Genomic DNA, 20,298 nt, shown 5'->3' on the forward strand with positions numbered 1-20,298 from the left:
GTAGAGTATTCGTATGCGCGACGACAGCCGGTATGGCGTTACTGAGAAGATATTTTAAAGTGAATTTCCATTCTTGCCCTCCTGTTTTGATTTTTTATTTTTTATTTTATTATTTTTTTTTTTTGCTCTTCCCGCTTAGTCTTCTCTCATTTTTCTTTTCCTTCATCACTACTGCTGCTTCTTCTTCTCATCATCATTACTATTATGAAATTATTATTGTTATTCTTCATCTTTTCTCTGATTTCAATCAAAAACTCCTCTTAAAATAACTACATTTTATATATTCATACGGACTTGAATTTGAGATATAAATTTTTTAAATTAATTATTTTGGTACATTATTCCTCTTTGTAGAGATATGATTTAGTCAAAAAAAAAAATTGCTAATGGGAATATGATGGAAGTCAAGCAGCAAGATGCAGTTTGTGCATTGAAGATAATTAGTTGAAATATTCCAAAACTCTACTATTTTTAAATTGTATATGTTGTGTATTAACTTATAACTATAATCATTATGCCTTATTTTTCATCATAGTTTCAAATGTAATGGATCTTGTATACTATACCATCAACTTTATTTCACATTTTAATAATGATATGGGGGGCAATTATTATCGCGATGACAATGTTATTCTGTATTATTTAGTAGCTTTTTGTCATATTTCTTGATGGTTTCATGGGGCTTTAATTAAATAGGATTCTAACATTTAGGGTTGGTTTGTTTAAAATTAAAAAATAAGTAATTTTTAAGTAGTTTAGAGATTTTATTTTGTATAGATTTTATAAAGAGCATACATTATTTTATATTTGATTACAATAATAAAAAAATGATTGTTAGTTAATTATTTTTAAATTTTATAATATATTCCTTAATTTTTATTTACAAAAATGATTTATTATTATATTATTTAAAAATTTTATGATATTTTTATATATCCTGCCTCTTTAAAACATTCTCCCTCATTTACTGCACTAAATTACTTTCAAAAGCTACTGAAAATAATTTCTTAAAATAATAAAAAAATTTCTTTTTTTTTATTCTAATTATCTTTAAAAGTTTAAACAAACATAATATAAAAACTCAAAAAATATATTTTAAAAAAATAAGTGATTTTTTTATGAAACAAGCTAAGCTACAATAAACAGGCTCTTAATCTGATTACTTTTCACCATTTATTTTGTTACTATTGCAATCATAGCATGCTGGAATCCTATTGGAGGAGATTGAAATCCTTTTCACAAGCAAGGAATCAATTTGCTGTTCTCACTTATTAGCTAGGAAAAGGAATTCGGATCCTCACAAAGTTTCAGGGCTTTGTTTGAACATCTCCAATAAGTATAAGAGTTGCTGCTTTCCTAGTTAACTTTTTGTAACTTTACAGTTTCTCAAGTTTTGGCTTGCCTTCCTCATAAAAAAAATAATAATAATCTTATTGGAGCAGTTGATTTCCAAATTCCAAAACATAAAAATGTTTCCCTCATACTTCTTTTGGGTCATAATATAAGATATTTTTTAAAAGTTTTACTTGATCCAAAATGTAGAATATTAGATGATTTTTATAATTATATTTTCAACTATGACTCTACTTCATCTGTGATCACCCCAAATTTTTCATTTAAGCAACTTCTAAGGAAATTAATGGTTTTATAAGAACTTATTGTGATATCAGTCAAGGATGTTTGAAATTTAATTTTAGATTTAACTTGTTGGAAATAGTGTGTTATCTCACAGAAATTTGACTAAGAATTCCTGCATAATAAAGTTTGGCTTCAAATTCTTGCAGAGGATATGAGCTAATGGAGTAATAACGGTTTGAAATCTAAGATGACAAAAAATATATTGGATGGTCATGGAATGAAAATATGGCCACTGCACTGAAAACTTCATCATGCCTTCTCATATACTGACTTCTTTACTTTGTTCAATATCTCAAATTATGAAGAATGGTTTAACTAGAGCAGCTAATTGGTACTTTGTTCATTCAATTTGCTCTATCAACTACGGTTTAAGAAAAATAAATACCACTAATATCGAAAAGAAAATGTTTTAGCTAGTTGTTTCTGTCTTCGTATACACACCTCATTTATGACAAACCGAATAATCATTGCATTCCAAGTTCCAACTATATATTGTACTCCCATTTTTGTACGGAAACAGCTTTCTAAAGACTAAAATCACCACCAAATATTCATTCTCGTATTTAATCAAGCTTCACTCTTCACACAAAGTTAGTATTTACTACACCACTAGCTAGAAGGTGAAGTTGCTTTCAACATAACATGCTTGGAATGCTAATTTGCCTATTTCAAAGAAATTTCTTGAGTATAAACCCCACAATATCAAACGCATTACATAGTGAGATATCATTGGCTACTCATAAAGCTAACTGATGCAAACTCACTAAAAATGTGTGAAATGGTTTAACAGTAGAACACCCTTAAACAAACAGAGAGAGGATGACATATTGAGTAAGAAGGTGCACAGAACTCGACTCTTCCCCCCCCCCCCTCTCTGCTTCAAAAGCACGTAAATGATTTCTTACCCTAAGAATCTATGCTCTCACTTGAAATACCCATTTCTTCTTCACTACTTACAACTTGCTAATAATGTGGAGAGCAAAGCAGCCTAGATCGGGTACCAGCAGAGCAGGAGGACCCTCTTCCAAGATGGCCTGCTGCTGATATCATCCCACCACGCACTCACATGCTTCCTGTCTGTTGTCATGTACCCTTTCTTCATCCGGTTCATCAAACAATGCCCAAAAGGAAGGTGGCTAAGATCAGCAAGGCTGAAGAAATCCCCGGCCAAGTACTTGCTCTTTGACAGCCTCTCCTCATAAATGTCCAGAACCTTCCCAAGCTTCTCTTTCACTCTCCTGGATCACTTTTGGTTCAGAGGGGGTTCCCAATATCGGGGCAAACAGAATATGATGTACCAAGTTTTACACTGGCGGATGGAAGTTATGGGCTTCCACAGCATTGCTCCACAAGGCCTCTATCTTCTATTGTCTTTCCCAACAAGTCAGTTCCTTGGGAATTGTACTTTTCAGCATAGTACCTGATTATTGCTCGAGATTCTGCATGATCGAGTTCAGAACAATGTATATCAGCTTGGAGTCAGATTATGAAGTAGCACAAAAAATCATATGGTTTTATGAAGTGAAGTAAGTTTCTGGACCTTTGCGACTATACATGATTAATAGGGTAAAGACAATTGCAGTAACAAACTCCGACTAGGAATAGCAACAGAGCAGGGCAAGAATGAACCTGCATTTAACATTGTAAAGGGGGGAAAGCACTGTTTTCTTCCCTTGTGTCTGGGATGAGATCAATTTGGTCACTTCATTAGCTCTTGTTTACATTCCATCCTTGAAGTTAACAAGAAATTCCTAATCGATCAGCATATTATGCGTTTGTTCCTCTAGAAATTCTATATGGAGTGACCAATTTAATTTCAAAATTCATGTAAGAGTAAATCAATTCAAGGAAGAAAACCCTTAAAACACGCACACAAGTAGAGAGACGAAAATTGGGGGTTTCTCTGACATTTTGATCGAAGTTTGAGAAATCCCAGTTCAGAGGGGATTAGGCAAGGTGATGCAGGTTGAAGAGAAAGATTAATGCAAATCGAATCGAAAGATCGAAATTAAAATTCCACAGTAACTAAATGGCACAGCTGTTTTGGCCAAAAAATAAATAAATAAATAAATAAATGGCACAGCTGGCATTAAAAAAAACACACACACACACAAAATAAAGTTTAGGGCTCACCATAGAGTATTATCCCCGTCTTAAATTAAAGGAAACTGACACAAGTCTAACGGGCCAATGGAAAACTTTACATAACCCAATTAAGGTGGGGAAGTTAGGCCACATGGAGCACAACCCATGGAGTGAAAGCAAGATGCTTGGAGGAGTCGATACAAGCCTGTGTCTACGGATCTATATCAAGCTATGGATGCCCAATGATGATTGAACAATTCATCATAGATGCATCCAAAGAAGATTCTCTGATGATAATACATTTGTTGCTAGCCCAACCTAATGAAGAGTCTATATTTTTTGAAGAGAAGTTCAAAGAGTAATCAAATAAAAGTCTAACTATAGAGTATAAGTTGATTTGAGTCCAAGCAATGTTGAATTGCGAAATCAAGTCCATCTTGAGTCCATTAATGATACAAAACATGTTACAAGAAGCTCAATCTAGCAAGGACTCAAGCCCATGCGTCCAACCCATCAAAACAAAGAAGATTTATAAAATATTTGAAGCATTAATTGCATGATCCCTTGTAGAAATTGAAGATCTACTTGATTGATTAAGATTTGACTTTTCATGTGATCTCACAATTGATTCAAGATTTGATTTGTTTCTTTTATTATTGAATCAAAATCATCTAATTTTCAATTTCTTGTTTTCATTAATTAGAAAGATTGAGTCTTACATTTAATTTTCTATTTCATTCTTGTCAAGATTGCTTTTAATATTTTAGAAAATTTTAGTTATTGTAATCTCATAATTTTTTAAAAAATACAATTCAAAATTATGTAACTAAATAGTTATCAATATTTTTAAATTTAGGATTTTAAATCTTGTCTTTGTCTATAAATAGGCATACATTTGTCTCTTATAACTTGAGACACATTGAATAATTTTTATTGTTAAAATTTGAAACTCTTGTGAGTATTAGTATTTATGTTGATATCTGATAGTGAATGTAAACATGATCAAGAGCTTGATGTAGGTGATTTGGAATATCTTTTCCTAATCTTTATCTTTTCTCTTCTTTAATCTCATGATCTTCTTTTTGGCCTTCCGATTGTTTCCCTTGAGAGATTACAAAAACCTGCAATGTGCCTTTGAAGAAATGAAGAAGCACCACTCCAAAATGGATCTCCTTCTCGATCAGACACAGAATCACGCGTTTCGAGGAAGCGTAGCTTGGGCCCCACACGTCAACTACCGCGTTCTTCTGTCGGAGGTTTCCAATTAGCGGGCGAGTTTTTGATCACTGTACACATCTCCTTCAGTCATTCTTCACGTGTCCAAAGCCGACTAGCTAAAATAGATTTATTAATCCATAAAGTTTTATAACTGAAAAAATTAAGGAACAATTACAGTTAGGTCCACGGGAAATTTGTGGAACTTCAATATAATTATTTCAAAAATTAATCATTTAATTCTTATAATTTTAATTAAATTATAACTTTAATTTTAAATCTCACAATTCAGTTTTTATAATTTTAATCACTTAAATATTAATTTTTATTTTAAAAATAAAATTATAAATATTATAATTATGTTAAAATTTATTATTAATATTTTATATTGCTAAACCCTTTTAATCCTTATAAATATTAAAATTTTAAAATATTTTTAATTTTTATAATTTTATTTTTTAAAATATAAGGATTAATATTTAAGAAGTTAAATTAGAGGGACCAAATTATAAGAGGAGAAATTCAGAGAATGAGTTACAATTAAATTAAAATTATAAAAATTGAATTATAATAAGTTAAAGTTCAGATACTAAGTTATAACTGGGTGAAAAGTGTAGGAATCAAATAATTAATTTTTTCTTTATAATTTTTATTTTAAAAAACGTATTCAAATATTTCTTGAAATAATGCAAATTATAATTCTTTCCAGTTCGTATATTTCTCTTAAATTATTTGTAATTATTTTTAAGAAGAATTAAGTATTAAGTAATTAAATAATAAATGTGATTAGATAATATAATTTAAATAAGTAAAGATGAAAACCTAAAATTAATTAAATTATAATTAAATTTCAATAAATATTCGTATATAAAAATAAAATAAATATGAATGGGAAACTAACAAATAAATCCCATCAAAATAGCCAAATGATAAAATAGTACCATAAAATTAGATAATTAATCTGAAGTTCCTTGAGTCTTGTCTTTTATTTGCAAAATTACGTTTCCGAACTTCTACGAAATAATAAAACTGTTGTTAATAATAAAGGTAAAGTTGTTAGTATAAAAATTATAGTTGTTATTGCATAACTAAATTGAAGTTTAACTATGTTTTTAATGTTTAAACTGAAATTGTTAATATAAAAAATATATTTGTTATTACGTAACTAATTTAACAACTACACTTTCTATATTAACAATTTATTAATAACTTTAGTTTAAATATTAAAAATTATGCTTTTTTATTATTTTTCTTAGCATCAAAAATATAATTTTGAAAAAAAATTATGTCAAATAAGTCTCTAGAGACTTAAAAGTTCTTATTACATTTTGTGGTACTTATTTATCATTTATTTATTTTGATGGGATCTATTTGTCATTCTCTCATAAAATTATTATTTTTAATATTTTATAAGTTCATAGGCTGTATATGATATTAGAGAAAATCAATCATAATTCTCATTTCCCTCTTCTATTTTTCCTGTGATTTACTGTTATTTTTTGTAATTAAAATGTATCTCTAATTAGATGAAAAATCAATCATGATTCTCATTTCTGTTACTCTCCAGCAGTCGCTGAGAGCATTTTTTCCCAGGAACTCATTAAAATCTCCCTTCCCTTCCATTTCCCTTTAACAAAACAAACCATGAAAGATCCATGCTGACACTTAAAATAAAAATTTCTCAATGGCTTCTGATATGAACAACTGGAACATTATTATATGGATTAAGAATTTCTCATTCTCAATAAGTAGCTACATATATTTATACTCTTTACTACTTGGAAAAGTTAGGGTAAGGGTAGAGTTCAAGGACCTTCTTCCAAGATGGCCTGCTGCTAATATCATCCCACCAAGCACTCACATGCTTCCTGTCTCTTATCAAATACTCTTTCCCCATCTGGTTAGCCACAAAATGGGCATAAGGAAGGTGGCTAAGATCAGCAAGGCTGAAGAAATCCCCAGCCAAGTACTTGCTCTTTGACAGCCTCTCCTCATAAATGTCCAGAACCTTCCCAAGCTTCTCTTCACTCTCTTCAATCACTTTTGGGTCTGAATTGATTCCCAATAGTGGGGCAAACAGAACATGAAGGATCATGTTGTAGGCTGGTGGATTGAAGTTCTGGGATTCCACTTCCAACCATTGTTCCACAAGTCCCCTTTCTTCTATTGTCTTCCCCAGCAAGTCAGTCCCCTGGGATTTGTACTTCTCTGCATAGTACCTGATTATGGCTCTGGATTCTGCAGAATTGAGTTCAGAACAATGTAGCAGTATGGGTACAGTCAGATTATCAAGTAGCACAAGAAGTCACATGGCTATATATAATAACAACAAGCCTTATCCTACCAAATGGGGTAAATCATATTTTATCCTGCTAAGTGGCACAAGAAAATGACTTATGTTGTGGTTCAGAGGCAGTAACACTCTTAGAGCCTTCATATAAGCTCATGGTATAATTAACTTCGTGATTAATAACAAACTTTTTTATCAACAAACACGCCAGTCTAATATTTCAACACCTTGTGTCTGGGATAAGATCAAGCTGGTCACTTCATTAATGAGTTTTTATCAATATTCCATCCTTGAACTTGACAAACAAGAGATTCCTGAATTGATCAGCGTGTTTTGTTCCACTGGAAATAGAAATTACATATGGAGTGACCATTTCAATTCAAAATTTACTTGCAATTCCGAAGTAATTAAACGGCATAATAGTAGGGTAAAAGAAAAAGAAAGTTTAAGACTAACCGTAAAGAGTATAATCTCCATCTTGAACAGCAGGAAGCAGTCCAAATGGCTGCAAATTTATGAGAAACAAACTAAGAACAATCACAAAGGGGAAACAAGAACACTATTGAATAATAGAGACAGCAAGGGGCAAATTGAAAGAAAGAAGGAAGAGAATATTAGGACCTGCAATTTGAGGAAATCAGGATCCTTGTGCTCTCCTTCGAAGATGTCGAGAAGCACAGCTTCAAAATCAATCTGCTTCTCCATCAGACACATAACCACCCTTTTTGGGGAAGCGTAGTTTGGGCCGTACACCTTCACTACCATCTTCTTCTTCTTCTATCGGCGACTTCCGATCAGCAAGCGAGACTAGTAGTTTGATTATTAATCTCAATGTTTGGTCTTCATTCGGCCTCTCTGCACTTAGGTGCTCTTATGTAGTGTTGTGGTAGTACAGGCACGTAACCAGAACCGTTTTATTCTTCTTGGTTTTCCCCTTTCTTATTTTAAAAAAAAAAAAAAATCTTTTGGGACCACCCAAACCGGCTTTTTGTTTTTGTTGCTTCTTTATTTGGGGCATCCTGCGCCGGCTGGTTGAGATAGAATTTTTTGTAAGTGAACTTCATTAAAATTTCACACAAAAAATTAATTATTATAAAATTTATTAATAATTAAATTAAATTATATTAACTATACAATCAATTGTTAATGTAATTTAATTTAATTATTAATATATTTTACAATAATTTTTTTTATCTTGGACCTGATTGTAATTCTTTTATTTTTTTAAATAACACCAGATATTTTTGTCTAAAGAAAAATAACACCTGATATCTTAATTTTTTTTATATTAAGTCAAAAGTTAAAATGAGCATAACGTACAGGAAAGGGTTATAAAACTAGAGCATTGCAAAATTATCAAAGAGAGAAGGTAAATACAGAGTTAAAAAAAAATTTTATGGTGCCAAAATTTACGGAGCGAATGACCTGATATTTTGAATTTGCCTGTTTGAAATCTTTTTAGGTGGGAGCTCTATAGAAAATTTTAGGGGCAGTATTTTAAGAAAATGTTGTGATTTTACAAAGATTTACACAAATTTATTTTTTACTGCAGTAAAATTATCTATAAATTTTGAAAAAAAAAATTATAACCTAAATAAAGTTAAGAGATAATTTGTACTAATGTCCAACAATAAAAAGTATCTTTATATAATTTCAAAATATTAGAAAAAGTATATTTAATTTGAATTTCAAAAACAAATATATTGTCTTGTACTAGTGAAAGAGACAATAATACTTTAAGCAAGAGATTTTAAAGTTGAAGTCAAGTGTAGAAAATACCTTTAACAAAATATATATCAAATTAAACCCGACAATGCTTGAATTTGATTGACTCATAAACTATATAGTCATATAAAAAACATTATCACATGTAAAATTTATAAAAAATGTTTTTTGTCAAACTTTTATGTAATTTATAGAGAGGGCTAATTATTATTAGCCCAAAAAAAGAAATTAAACTCTTATCTCGTATATAATCTAAATTACTGGGTTAACAATTAATTATCAAAAGAGCTCTCATCCTTCTCGATCTTAAGCTTTTGGATCTTGAGAATAAGATTATTTCTTATTAGTCGTTCTATTCTAGGCTCATCATTTGCTATCGACTTCGTTAGCATTTATCAAGTGCGTTTCAACAAAACTCAATATTATTAATGTTAAATATAATTTTTTTAAACAACTTGTTCAACTACTAAATATAATAGGATGGCTTATTCGTGAATGCCTGCCTAATTTATTAAAAAAATGTATCACTATTGCAATGCACCTATATAGCAACTAGTTTTTAGAAAAAATAAATCTCATTAAATTCTAACCTCAAAGTTCCGTTGTCAACACAGCCACTTAATAATTTCTGCAGCATATCTGGACACAATACCATAAAAGAGATAGACACGCGCATGGGCGGCCGACCGGCCATAAATATGTTACCTTTCTCCTTATAATACTATATGGTATTGCAGCATATATATTCACGGTTTAAATCTTCTGAAATTGATATTTGTAAATTTCAGTAAAATTTATCTTTTAAAAGGAAAATAATATTTTCTATTTTACAAAAAATAATAAAATGACCAAAAATATTAAAATAGAAAAAATTCACATACATTCATACTGAAATTGAAATCTCACAATCTCCCAAAAAAAAAAAAAAAGGTTCCATGAGGCCAGTTCAGTCAAGTACTCCTTTTCACCCTTAAATATAAAATGAAGTTAATTAACTTTGCATTTATTAAAAAATATTCCCTCCGTTTAAAAATATAAGATATTTTTTGAGAGGTTAAATGTTAAAAAATATAAGATATTTTTAGTCTTTCAAAGTGTAATTATTACTTTTTTTTTTCAAAAGTGCCCCTATTAATAATGACTTTATATTTATTGTAGAGTGTTTAATAGGGATAAATATAGAAAAATAAAATTAGTTGAAAAATAGGTAATTATTTTATTAGGAGGTAAAATTCATTTAAAAATATCTTACATTTTTGAACGAAAAAAATATTAATTATATATTTAAAATTGAAAAAAAAATACTTAACTTTCAAATTTTATTGTTCTTTACAATCGATAACCATATTAAATTAATGTCTAGAAATTCAAATCATAACAAATAAACAAAGGTAAAAATGAAATTGGTCATTGAAATTCCATTTTGAAAAAAAAAAAAACAACCATCCAAACACTTTTTTTTTTTCATAAATTCCGCTTTGGCTTTGAAACTCTATTATGAAAGAGGCTGTTTAAAATTTCATTTGAAAATCAAATATTTTGAAACTTCGTTTGATAATCAATTGTTCATAATCAATTTTATCTCGCGGAAAATCAAACACACCCACTGTGTGCAACGTATATTACCTTTGAAATATCGTCGTGAAAGATGTATATGTGCCACCTTTAATGGGAAGATGATTTACAACAATTTTCAGAACGAGATTAAGAGACTACAGATTTGGAGGAGTTGAAGGTTGCAGCTGAAATATCTCAGTATCTTCGTTCTCAAAGGTATTTGGTTTTCCACATACATGGTTCCTGTGAATATCGAATAACAAATTATAAGAATCACATTTTAAATCGAACGTTCACCAGGAGGACTAAAAAATTAAAATTGACAGCAAGTAACTATCATATCAAGAATCATTTCAATTCATGAGCTTAAGTTACTCATCTATTAGGCGAAAGTACCCGAATACTTTAATTATGATCTCTGATACTCTATTCGAACAAAAAATGAGCAGGCTTCCAATGTAGAGGAAGTACAAGCTCACTAAACCTTGTACAGAAATGTATGTTTTTGGTGAAATATGAAAATTGAATTTTCATCAACAGAATTGTAGAATGATTCATACTAAACCATTTGTTCATAAAAGCTCCGAGAATTGATGAGTATAACTATTCATTAGCTTTTATTTAGAGTTAGAATTAGATGACTAGTTTTCCTATAATCTCTACCCAACTCCAAAAAAGTTGAAATCCTTAGGTGAAAAAGCTAATAACAAGAAGCCTTATCCCATTAAATGTTATTGGCTACATGATTGCATAACGCTTTTGTACTCTATCAACAACCAAATCTTCAGAAATATTGTTAACCAAACCCCTTCAACGAAAAAGGCAAAGTATATTTAATTAGAAGATCAGTAGCATGAACAAGAGAAGCAGTACCATGTTTATTTAAATTGGTTCCTTTGACCAATCCTGGGAAAAGAAAAACTGTTAACAAGGGATACCTTTGAGAGATAAAACTCTTGTCAGACAATGCCTTCTCCAACCTCTCTTCAAATGGTGTTGCATGCCAGTTCACTTTCTGATCCTGAAACCAAATCGGTACTTCTCAAACGCAGAATCTAGATTTTGAACTTTTTAAAAGAAATAAACAGGAAAAGTCATACTTCCTTGTACTTATTCGTTGTATTTGGTATGCCATTGTCATACCAAGACTCTGGGGATGGAATCTGAAGCTTCTCATCTTCATTCCAGCGAGCAGCAACTATCCCAAGGACAGGTCTCTCTGTAGGACTTTTGCATAAGTTTGGAATCTGATCATGTGAAGTCTCCTTCCCACTGTGTCTCTCCTCCTTAATAACTGATAAGCTTCCTTCTACCTTGCATTCATTTTCATAAGAAACTTCCTTTAACCCATTTTTATAACTACTCAGCTCACCTGAGTCTTGATCAAGGTGAACAATTTCTTCTTCTTCTTCAAGTATCTCGCACTGAGAGATGCTCTTAGCCAGATGGTTATCCGAATACAAAATCTGGGAGCTGATAATAACTCGAGGCTTATGACCATTTGGTTGATTTTTGAATGTGGCAGGGTAAACAGTCCCAGGTGTCTGCATCTCATCAGATATTTTTAATGGGGTAGGATGAGGTGATTGTTTAAATCCACGGGAACTCAAGTCGTCCTCGCATTCTTCAAAACGTAATGACTTGCTTTTCCCCGCTGCATCAATTTCAACCTCATTGCCACAAGTGCCATGTACAGTATGAATGTTCTGTTTCGTTCTTTCATCCTTTGAGCAGTGAGAGTCACATTGAGTATCGTGTCCAACGGTAGAACTGCAAAAAAAAAATTATAATTAAAATCTGATTTGTCTAAAGTAATTTCAGAAAACACAGACAGACACCCAAATACTCCTCTGGTCCTACTACTATAGGATAGAAAGAACATTTGTTTTGATCCTATTTATAGGCCTCGATGATTGTTGTGTTAATCTTTATCCTTTCGCTCCTATTAAATGGTATAATATTTTATTTTTAAGATATGTATATTTAATAGAGGTAAAGTTGAAAACTTGTTGAATTTTTAGACAAATTAACAAGATTTAAGTTTTCCTTAATTCTGATAAAAATGTTGAAAGTGATAGATAAATAAAACCAAAAGAAATAGACCAGAAGCATTTGGTGGAAATCCCATATCACATGCACTTCTAGAAAATCATTTGTACACCTTCCAGTCCTTAATATAAGATGAGGTTATTCAACTTTGTGTTTATTAAGAAATGATTGTTATAACCTTAAAATTGTAAAAATAATATGTAACTTTCCAATTTTATCCTTTTTTGTAATTAATAATTATAGTAAATTGTTGCCCTAGAATTCTAATGACAATAAATAAACAAGGGGTAAAAATGAAAAAATAGAAAGAAGCATTAATTACTCTCACTTCATCTTATATCAAGGACCCAAAAAAAAAAAAAACAAAGGAAGAAAGTTAACTTCATCTTATCCCATGGCATTAACTATTAAGTAAAGGAGGTAGACAGTTTCTTAGATTCTTAGTAATAAAAAAACCTGTCATTAAAAGTAAAAACCAAGTTTCTTTTCTATTGTGTCATAAGAGATGAAAGCTTAGCCTGCAATGAGAACTGACTAAAAACTCATTTAATCATATTAATTGTTTATTAGACTACGTTGTGCACACCGTTGATCGGTTAATGTGGCCCAAGTACATAAGCTGATAAGCACGTATGCATTACCTAAATTTAACTAATTTGATTAAATTATGTTAATCAGATTTGTTTTGTTTTGAGATAATTTGAATTGTCCATTGCAATTTGTGCATTGTTATTCAATATCAGCATAAAAAAAGTTCAAAAGAGAACGATATATAATATATATATATATATATATATATTACCTGCAAGGTGTACGCGCTGAAGAATCCTTGCCGTTTTCCCATTCTTCACAAAACTTTATTGGAGTTGCAGGGATCGAAGATTGAACCTCCAGCTGAAGTTTCTCGAAAGATTTGTGGGGAAGGCAAGAATGAAACGTTGAAGACTCAGAATCTTTACCACGAGGTAACACTTTCAATTTGTCAGACGTTGAGGAATCGCTGGTTTTCAGAGACGTTACCTGTAGAGAGAGTGTCATGATTATATGCACAATAATCAAGTCAAATTATATAAACAAAACAGAATCCACAAGAATGTTTTATATGCAATGATATTATTGTTTATTCATCATAAATTCGTTGCATTAAAGTTTGAGAACAAGTTTACAGGAAAATTCCAACAAGGTTACATCCAAGTGAGTTTAGTTTCTATGCTTATGCTGGGACCCCAACCTTGCAGGATTTTGATCCAGTGAATGATTTAAGTCTACTTACTTAATGAGTGTCTTATATAACACGATAACAACTGTTCAATTTAATCAAACAACTATAATTTGTTATATAATATTTAGAAAGTATCAAATCTTAAATTTTTTTTATAGGACAGCATATGTGAATAATACTTTAATCATAAGAATTATTTTGAATTTTTTTAAAAAATGTATATGGATAATTTTTAAGTATTCATGAAGTCTAATTGCTGTAACTAAAATACTTATTAAATAAGTATACTTATGCCACTCTGAATCCAAATCCAATTTAACAAGTCTAAAAACAGATCACTTAGGCCTCAAGACTAAAGCCCAGATAAATTAAAACTCAAGAATTGGCCAACAAAATTAGAATTAATTAGAAGCCAAGAAGATGGAAGCATGGAATTCTTGGAAAAGTAGCTTCTTTAAACACTTATTTGAAGTTATTGAATTTAATTTGATAATTTATATAAATATAAATTAATTAATCTGAAGTGTTATTAAAAAGAACACTGAAACTGAAACATAACAGTAAACAAGTCGCCCAAAAACACTTCGCAGGGTAGGCGTGTCTCCAAAAACGATGTCATTTTTCACCCACTGATCCCAGCCAAAGCATATCATAACTTATTTTACCATTTTTTTTACTTATTTTACCATTTTTTTTTCTTATTTTACCATTATTATTACAATAGAACATGTAGTGAATGAATCATTGAACACATCTCTAGCCATAACATAAATACACACAAATTAAAATATATATAAGAATATGTTTACCGAAACACACACACACATGTTTAAGAATATATGTGCATGCAAAAATTATATATATATATATATATATATATAAAGTACTCATTCTATCTTTACAATAAGTCATATACAACAAACTCACATCATCAAAAAAAATTAGTTACATACTTACGTCATTGAGATACCAAAAATTTTAGAAACAAAAAGAGGCATATTTAAAATAAAACAATTAACTTATATTAAGAACTAAAACATTCTTATAGAAAGCAGCCTAGTATAATAAAAATAAGAGGAAATATATCCCAAAATCATTAAAATATACTCCCTCCAAATTACAATGTATAATATCTTCTAAAAATCCTGCTTAATTCAAACTATAAAGAATTAGGTAATTTTTATAATTATTTTTTCCAACTATACTCTCACTTTATTTTTTATTTTTGACAAAAATGATGCATTAGCATTTCAATTATTATTATTATTAAGGTACTTATATAAGATATTTAATAAGAATATAATTGAAAAGATGTAGTAAATTTTTTTAAAAGATTAAAGTTTTACCTAATTTTTTTGGAATATTGAAGTAGTAACTGATATCATATATTGTGGCCAGGAAAAAGTAAGTGTTAAATATTTAATAAAAATTTTTTATATGTGAAATTTTATCTAAAAATATTTTATAATTAGAAATGTAGAAAGTATGTACTAGTATTTTTTTATTAATTAATATAAAAAGTACATGTTAATTGCAGATAATATTTATTAATTAGTTATTGCTGGAGCCTGCTTTTAATGTCAGCCCTTGAAGAGCCAGGGCTTAAATGGACAGACTCTTTCAAAGTTGATTATATTTTAGGGTTCTATTTTACACAACTCAATTCTAACCCTCAGGGCCGAAGTTAAAAATCTAAAAAAATATATTTAAAATTTAAAAAAAATTATTACACATAACATTAAGTCTATCTAATAAATTTAAATCAATCCACTCAACAATAAATTTAAATCTAATCAAAAATAGCAACATTATAAAATTAACTCTGATGACAAGTAGACTTTGCTAGTATCATCAATTAAATTTTTAATGGTTGAGAGTAAAGGAAAGGAAGGTGGCCAGCTTGGTCAGTTAGTCAATCGATGGATGTGGGAGAAAGAATGAGAATGATCAAATGAGGTTAGAGTTTTTTTAATGTATGACTATACGTAGTATTTAATTTTTTTTATATTAAAATTTTAAAGTTTATCATTTTATACCTCAAAATAGTAGTCCAGTCTTGAATATTTTCAGGTTTAAAAAAACAAACCTGACAAGGTTAGCCATCTCCTCCAGGTTGTTGAGATAGAATTAATTGCTAAAAATTCGGCAAGATTTCGAGATATGGACTGGATTCCCCCCCCCCCCCTCCCTCACGCAAATTTACTTTTATCATAATCATCTTTAGAAAAGTAATTTTACCAGTAAAAATAACTTTTGCTTTTTGATAAAGCTATCCCAATAACAATAAAAAGTATTGACGGCGGTGACCGTGAGAATGCTTTTGATAAATAGTTTCACTAAATAAATTTATCCTGATATTATCTTCTCTTTTTCTATTTAATAAAGTATAACTATCGAAAGTTTTATTTCCCAATTAATTGCTAGAAATTCGGCAAGATTTCGAGATATGGGCTAGATTTTTTTTTATCATGAGTAGGAATTTATTTTTGTCATAATCATCTTTTAAAAAAGTAACTTTTATAAAAGCAAACTTTTGCTTTCTAACAAGCTGCCCAAATTAATAAAAAAATAAAAATAAAATTTTTTTAAAATATATAAATAATAATTTAATTTTTTAAAATGTTATAATTTTTTAAAATTTTTAAAAATTTTTTATGCTTAATACATTTATATAAATTATTAAATTATTCTTATTAAAAATAAATGATTCATAAGTTTTATTTAAATATTTACAACTTTTTTTTATATTCATAACAGTGTAACAACAAATAAAAAATTAATATATAAAGTTATGATTTATTAATGCATTGTTGAGAATATAAGAAAAAAATTATAAATATTTAAATAAAACTTATAAATCATTTATCTTTAATAAAAATAATTTAATAATTTATAAAAATTTATTAATGATAAAAAAGTCTCTAAAAATTTTAAAAAAATTATTATATTTTAAAAAATTAAATTATTATTTATATATTTTAAAAAATTTATTATTATTTTTTCAATTAACAACCAGAAAGTTTTGATGGTGGTAATTGTGTGAATGCTTTTGACGGCTAGAAACAGCGTCGTTTCTTCAGAACCACGTCGCACAACGGACGAAGAGTCTCTCCTCTGCCACTTTCCCTGCGACCTTTCTTTCCTCCCTTGAACCGGACGCCGAGTGTAAGAGGCTATCCAAGTAAAAGTTTGAGAACTTCCATCCTTCAACCACATCGCAAAGGTATTTCCATTGCTCTGCTACTGTAGTTAGATTCCATTGCATTGTTAATTTGTTACTATCCTAGGGTTGGGTCAGTTCGATATGGGTACTAGGATCGAAATTCTAGAACAAGAAGCGGGTGAAGTGAGAACAGAGATGGCAAGCTTGAATGAGAAGCTCGGAGTGCTTGAATTTCGGATAAATGCTGCTAGAGATTTAATAATGCACATGCTCGAATCACTTCCTCGAAAACAAGAGAGAGAGATAGGTAAGTCGCATCTACAAGCGGAGAAAATGGTGCCAAGCTGTCCGGGGGCTCACCGCCTCGAGTTTCCTATTTTTTCTGGTGAAGACGACCCATGTGGCTGGATTTTGAAGGCTGAGAGATATTTCATGCTCTATGGCATTGAGGATAGAGAGAAAGTGGCTTGCGCCACTCTGAACATGGAGGGTAAGGCACTAAACTGGTTGCTATGGGTGGAAGCTAGGAACCCTATTCAGTGTTGGGAAATGTTCAAACAGGAACTCATGGAAAGATTCCAGACCACTAAAGGCGACTTAGCTTATGAACAGCTTCTATCCTTAAGGCAATTCACTACTGTAGCACATTACAGAGAGCAATTTGAGCTGCTCTCTGCATCCCTTAGAGACATTCCAGATGAGATGTTAAGATGCATGTTCGTCAATGGGCTAAATGATGATATCAAAGCTGTAGTGAAATCAATTGGGTCAAGGGATTTGAATCGTGTGATGTCGTTAGCTCAGGAAATTGAAGATAAAAACAAGATTTCAGAGATGATGGAGGAGGTTAAACTGCCCAGAAGGAGTTATGGGAATCGCTCAAAATCCAACTCATTTGATGAGATGGCTCCTAGATCTATGGATCCAAATGAGAACTTACTTGGTGAGGAGGAAGGTGAAATGTGCGACAAGGAGGAAATAAAGAAAGAGGAGGAACAAGAAAGTGTGATGGGAGAGAGTCAAAAATTGCCAATGAATCAGACTGTGGCAACCAAACCACATAGCTTCAAATTTCTTGGGAAGATTGGCTCTAGGGAGGTGATCGTATTGATTGGCACAGCAGCTACTCACAATTTTATTTCAAAAGAAGTGGTTACTGCATTAAAAATACCAGTTGAGAGGACTGAAAGGTTTTGGGTAAACTTTGGGTTTGGTCCTGAAGCTGAAGGGTCAGAAGTAAGCAGGAGAGTTGTTCTCAGAGCACAAGGCATAGAGATTGAACAGAGTTTCTTTCCCACTAAGCTAGGAACTGCAGACGTGGTGTTGGGTGGTCAGTGGTTGAGAAGCCTTGGCTCATATGCAATACAAGGAAGTCCAATGACCATGACTTTCAAGTGGGGCGGAAGAAAAGTAACATTACAAGCAGATCCATCTCTCACTAAAGGAGCAGAGATAGGGGTTATAACTCTGCGATGGAATGAGAACTCTTGAGTAGATTTTCCTAGAGTATTCTGGCTTTCTTTAGTAGCTCTTTTTGGCTAATATGTTGCCAAGTGAGTGTTTCTAATTCTTCGATACTTATAGCTCTTTTTGGTTGAATGTTTCTGAGGGGTGTTTCTATTTTGTTGCTACTTATAGCTCTTCTTGGTTGAATGTTGCTACTCTAGTGTTGGTTTGCTACTATATTGCTAAGGTTAATTATTACTGTAACTCCGTTTCTATTTCTTTGCCATACTTCCTTCAACCACAAGCCAGGGAATTCTCTATTTCTTTGCTACTTATAGTTCTTTTTGGTTGAATATCGCAATTATAGTATTAGTTTGATTTGCTACTCTCTTGCAAAGGTTTTTTTATAACTGAAACTGCATATATTAGCAATTACATATAATGCCTGCGTGAATAGTTCATACTTCATACAAGACATAACCGAAAAAAAACATGGAACTCAGTCATCGCCAGAAAATTTCCCAATATATTGGGAAAGATGGTGGAGAGAATTGGAAATTTATTAAGCACAAACATTTCTTGATGTGGAAAAGTAATAAGAAATTTCAAAACAGCTTGGTAAGAAGATGCTGAAGATTCAACACAAATATTATCCATTGAGTGATTGAGGATTATGATGAAGTCTGTGGCTTGCATGATTTCTCAAAATCGGCCATGTTGTAGTTCGAGTATTTATCATTATCCTGTGGTATTTATCATAGTAATTCAGACTTGTCCATGAGAGCACAAACTAAAGCCACTTGATTAAAGCTCCTACTTTAGAAGTGTAAGAGTTGTAATCTAAGAAGAATCATAGAACAGATATTATATATAGCTTCATACTATAAATAACAATGTACCTCTTCCTTGAGCCCCCTGTCATCTATCTGAGATCCGAAACCAAGATTGTCCCTATCAAGACGCAGCGAAGCTTCTTTTCTTTTTAAAGCTAAATTTTATCCCCAAAAAAAAAAAACATATAAGAAAAGTGGTAAGATTCAGGATAACCTAAAGGAAGAGGTAACAGTGAGTCATCAGGAATACCTTTAGATAGAAATAAACATAGGGGATTTTGAGATGTCACAAGTCCCTGGTTTACAAACAGTAAAAACAGAAACACCAAAAATAAAAAATATTAGACATCTCTCGTAATTTGATTGAGTCCTTTAATTAAGTGAGCACTCAATTTAGTCGAAATTTAAGCCATGAAAGGTGTGCTCGAGAGAAACTTACCAAAATACTGAGAGGCATATCAGTTCATAACTTTGAAAAGCAAACGCATAAATGGTATTTAAAACCACAACGCAATCAAGAAAATTCCATCAATCTAACAGAACTATAAAATGGAAGGAAAGAGAATTTTCACTTGTACAGCAACGAAAAGCAGAGAAGAACGAAACTAATAGTGCTGAGTCAAAACGCGAAAATATTAGCAGGAAAGAACCACAACGCGATCAACGAAAAGAAAAGCCATAAATAGTACTTAAAACTCCGGTACAAGATACAAATGACGAAGGGAAATTCTACATTTCCAACAATACAAATTTCTGAAGGTTTCGTCAAAATGCTTGGAAAAATGAGAGTGAAGAAGGAGAAGTTCCAAACCCTACCCTGGATTTGTGCTGCTGAGACGTAGGGAGGAGGCGATCGTCATCGTCTTCGGCTCTTAAGCAGCCGAGGAAGCAACCCATGGCTCTGGTAAAGGATCGAAGGACAAAACGCAGTAGAAATCGGAAGAGAAATCGAAGTTCACGCTTCACGAAGGAGCATATCATGGAGTCGAAGATACTCACAGAGAGTGTGTGAGTGAGAGAACGCTGCGATGTAATGACGAAGGCGATGCTGGTCGCTGGGTCGTTTGTGGGAATT

At 31.1% G+C, this 20,298-nt stretch overlaps 2 protein-coding genes and 1 pseudogene across 2 annotated transcripts; all 3 read right to left on the reverse strand.

The window, feature by feature from the left end:
- Positions 1-2,289: 2,289 nt before the first annotated feature.
- Positions 2,290-3,654, reverse strand: LOC129319041 (glutathione S-transferase F9-like; annotated as a pseudogene).
- A 2,981-nt stretch (positions 3,655-6,635) lies between these two features.
- Positions 6,636-8,039, reverse strand: LOC129318852 (glutathione S-transferase F9-like). The gene is made up of 3 exons (XM_054963828.1): positions 7,850-8,039; positions 7,685-7,733; positions 6,636-7,176 (listed from the first exon to the last, which is right to left on the reverse strand). The coding sequence occupies exons 1-3, from the start codon at positions 7,991-7,993 to the stop codon at positions 6,713-6,715; spliced, it is 657 nt and encodes a 218-aa protein (XP_054819803.1). The 5' UTR covers positions 7,994-8,039; the 3' UTR covers positions 6,636-6,712.
- Positions 8,040-10,544: 2,505 nt separating this feature from the next.
- Positions 10,545-20,298, reverse strand: LOC129317777 (protein JASON-like). Its single transcript, XM_054962152.1, has 7 exons — positions 20,040-20,298; positions 19,474-19,519; positions 19,290-19,378; positions 13,362-13,579; positions 11,611-12,280; positions 11,449-11,531; positions 10,545-10,753 (listed from the first exon to the last, which is right to left on the reverse strand). The coding sequence occupies exons 1-7, from the start codon at positions 20,202-20,204 to the stop codon at positions 10,666-10,668; spliced, it is 1,359 nt and encodes a 452-aa protein (XP_054818127.1). The 5' UTR covers positions 20,205-20,298; the 3' UTR covers positions 10,545-10,665.

The sequence above is a fragment of the Prosopis cineraria genome, unplaced genomic scaffold, assembly GCF_029017545.1.
Source record: "Prosopis cineraria cultivar Desert tree isolate PC_DT_omini unplaced genomic scaffold, ASM2901754v1 PC8, whole genome shotgun sequence".
NCBI classification, from domain to species: domain Eukaryota; kingdom Viridiplantae; phylum Streptophyta; class Magnoliopsida; order Fabales; family Fabaceae; genus Prosopis; species Prosopis cineraria.

Excerpts from the sequence above, each read along its gene's own strand:
- LOC129318852 (XM_054963828.1), bottom strand. The coding sequence starts at position 7,993 with ATGGTAGTGAAGGTGTACGGCCCAAACTACGCTTCCCCAAAAAGGGTG. Across the intron at positions 7,734-7,849 it reads CTGATTTCCTCAAATTGCAG|CCATTTGGACTGCTTCCTGC; the intron begins GTCCTAATATTC and ends ATAAATTTGCAG. Across the intron at positions 7,177-7,684 it reads TGGAGATTATACTCTTTACG|AATCCAGAGCCATAATCAGG; the intron begins GTTAGTCTTAAA and ends TCAATTCTGCAG.
- LOC129317777 (XM_054962152.1), bottom strand. The coding sequence starts at position 20,204 with ATGATATGCTCCTTCGTGAAGCGTGAACTTCGATTTCTCTTCCGATTT. Across the intron at positions 19,520-20,039 it reads CTCAGCAGCACAAATCCAGG|GGACTTGTGACATCTCAAAA; the intron begins GTAGGGTTTGGA and ends TTTGTAAACCAG. Across the intron at positions 11,532-11,610 it reads CAACGAATAAGTACAAGGAA|GATCAGAAAGTGAACTGGCA; the intron begins GTATGACTTTTC and ends ATTTGGTTTCAG.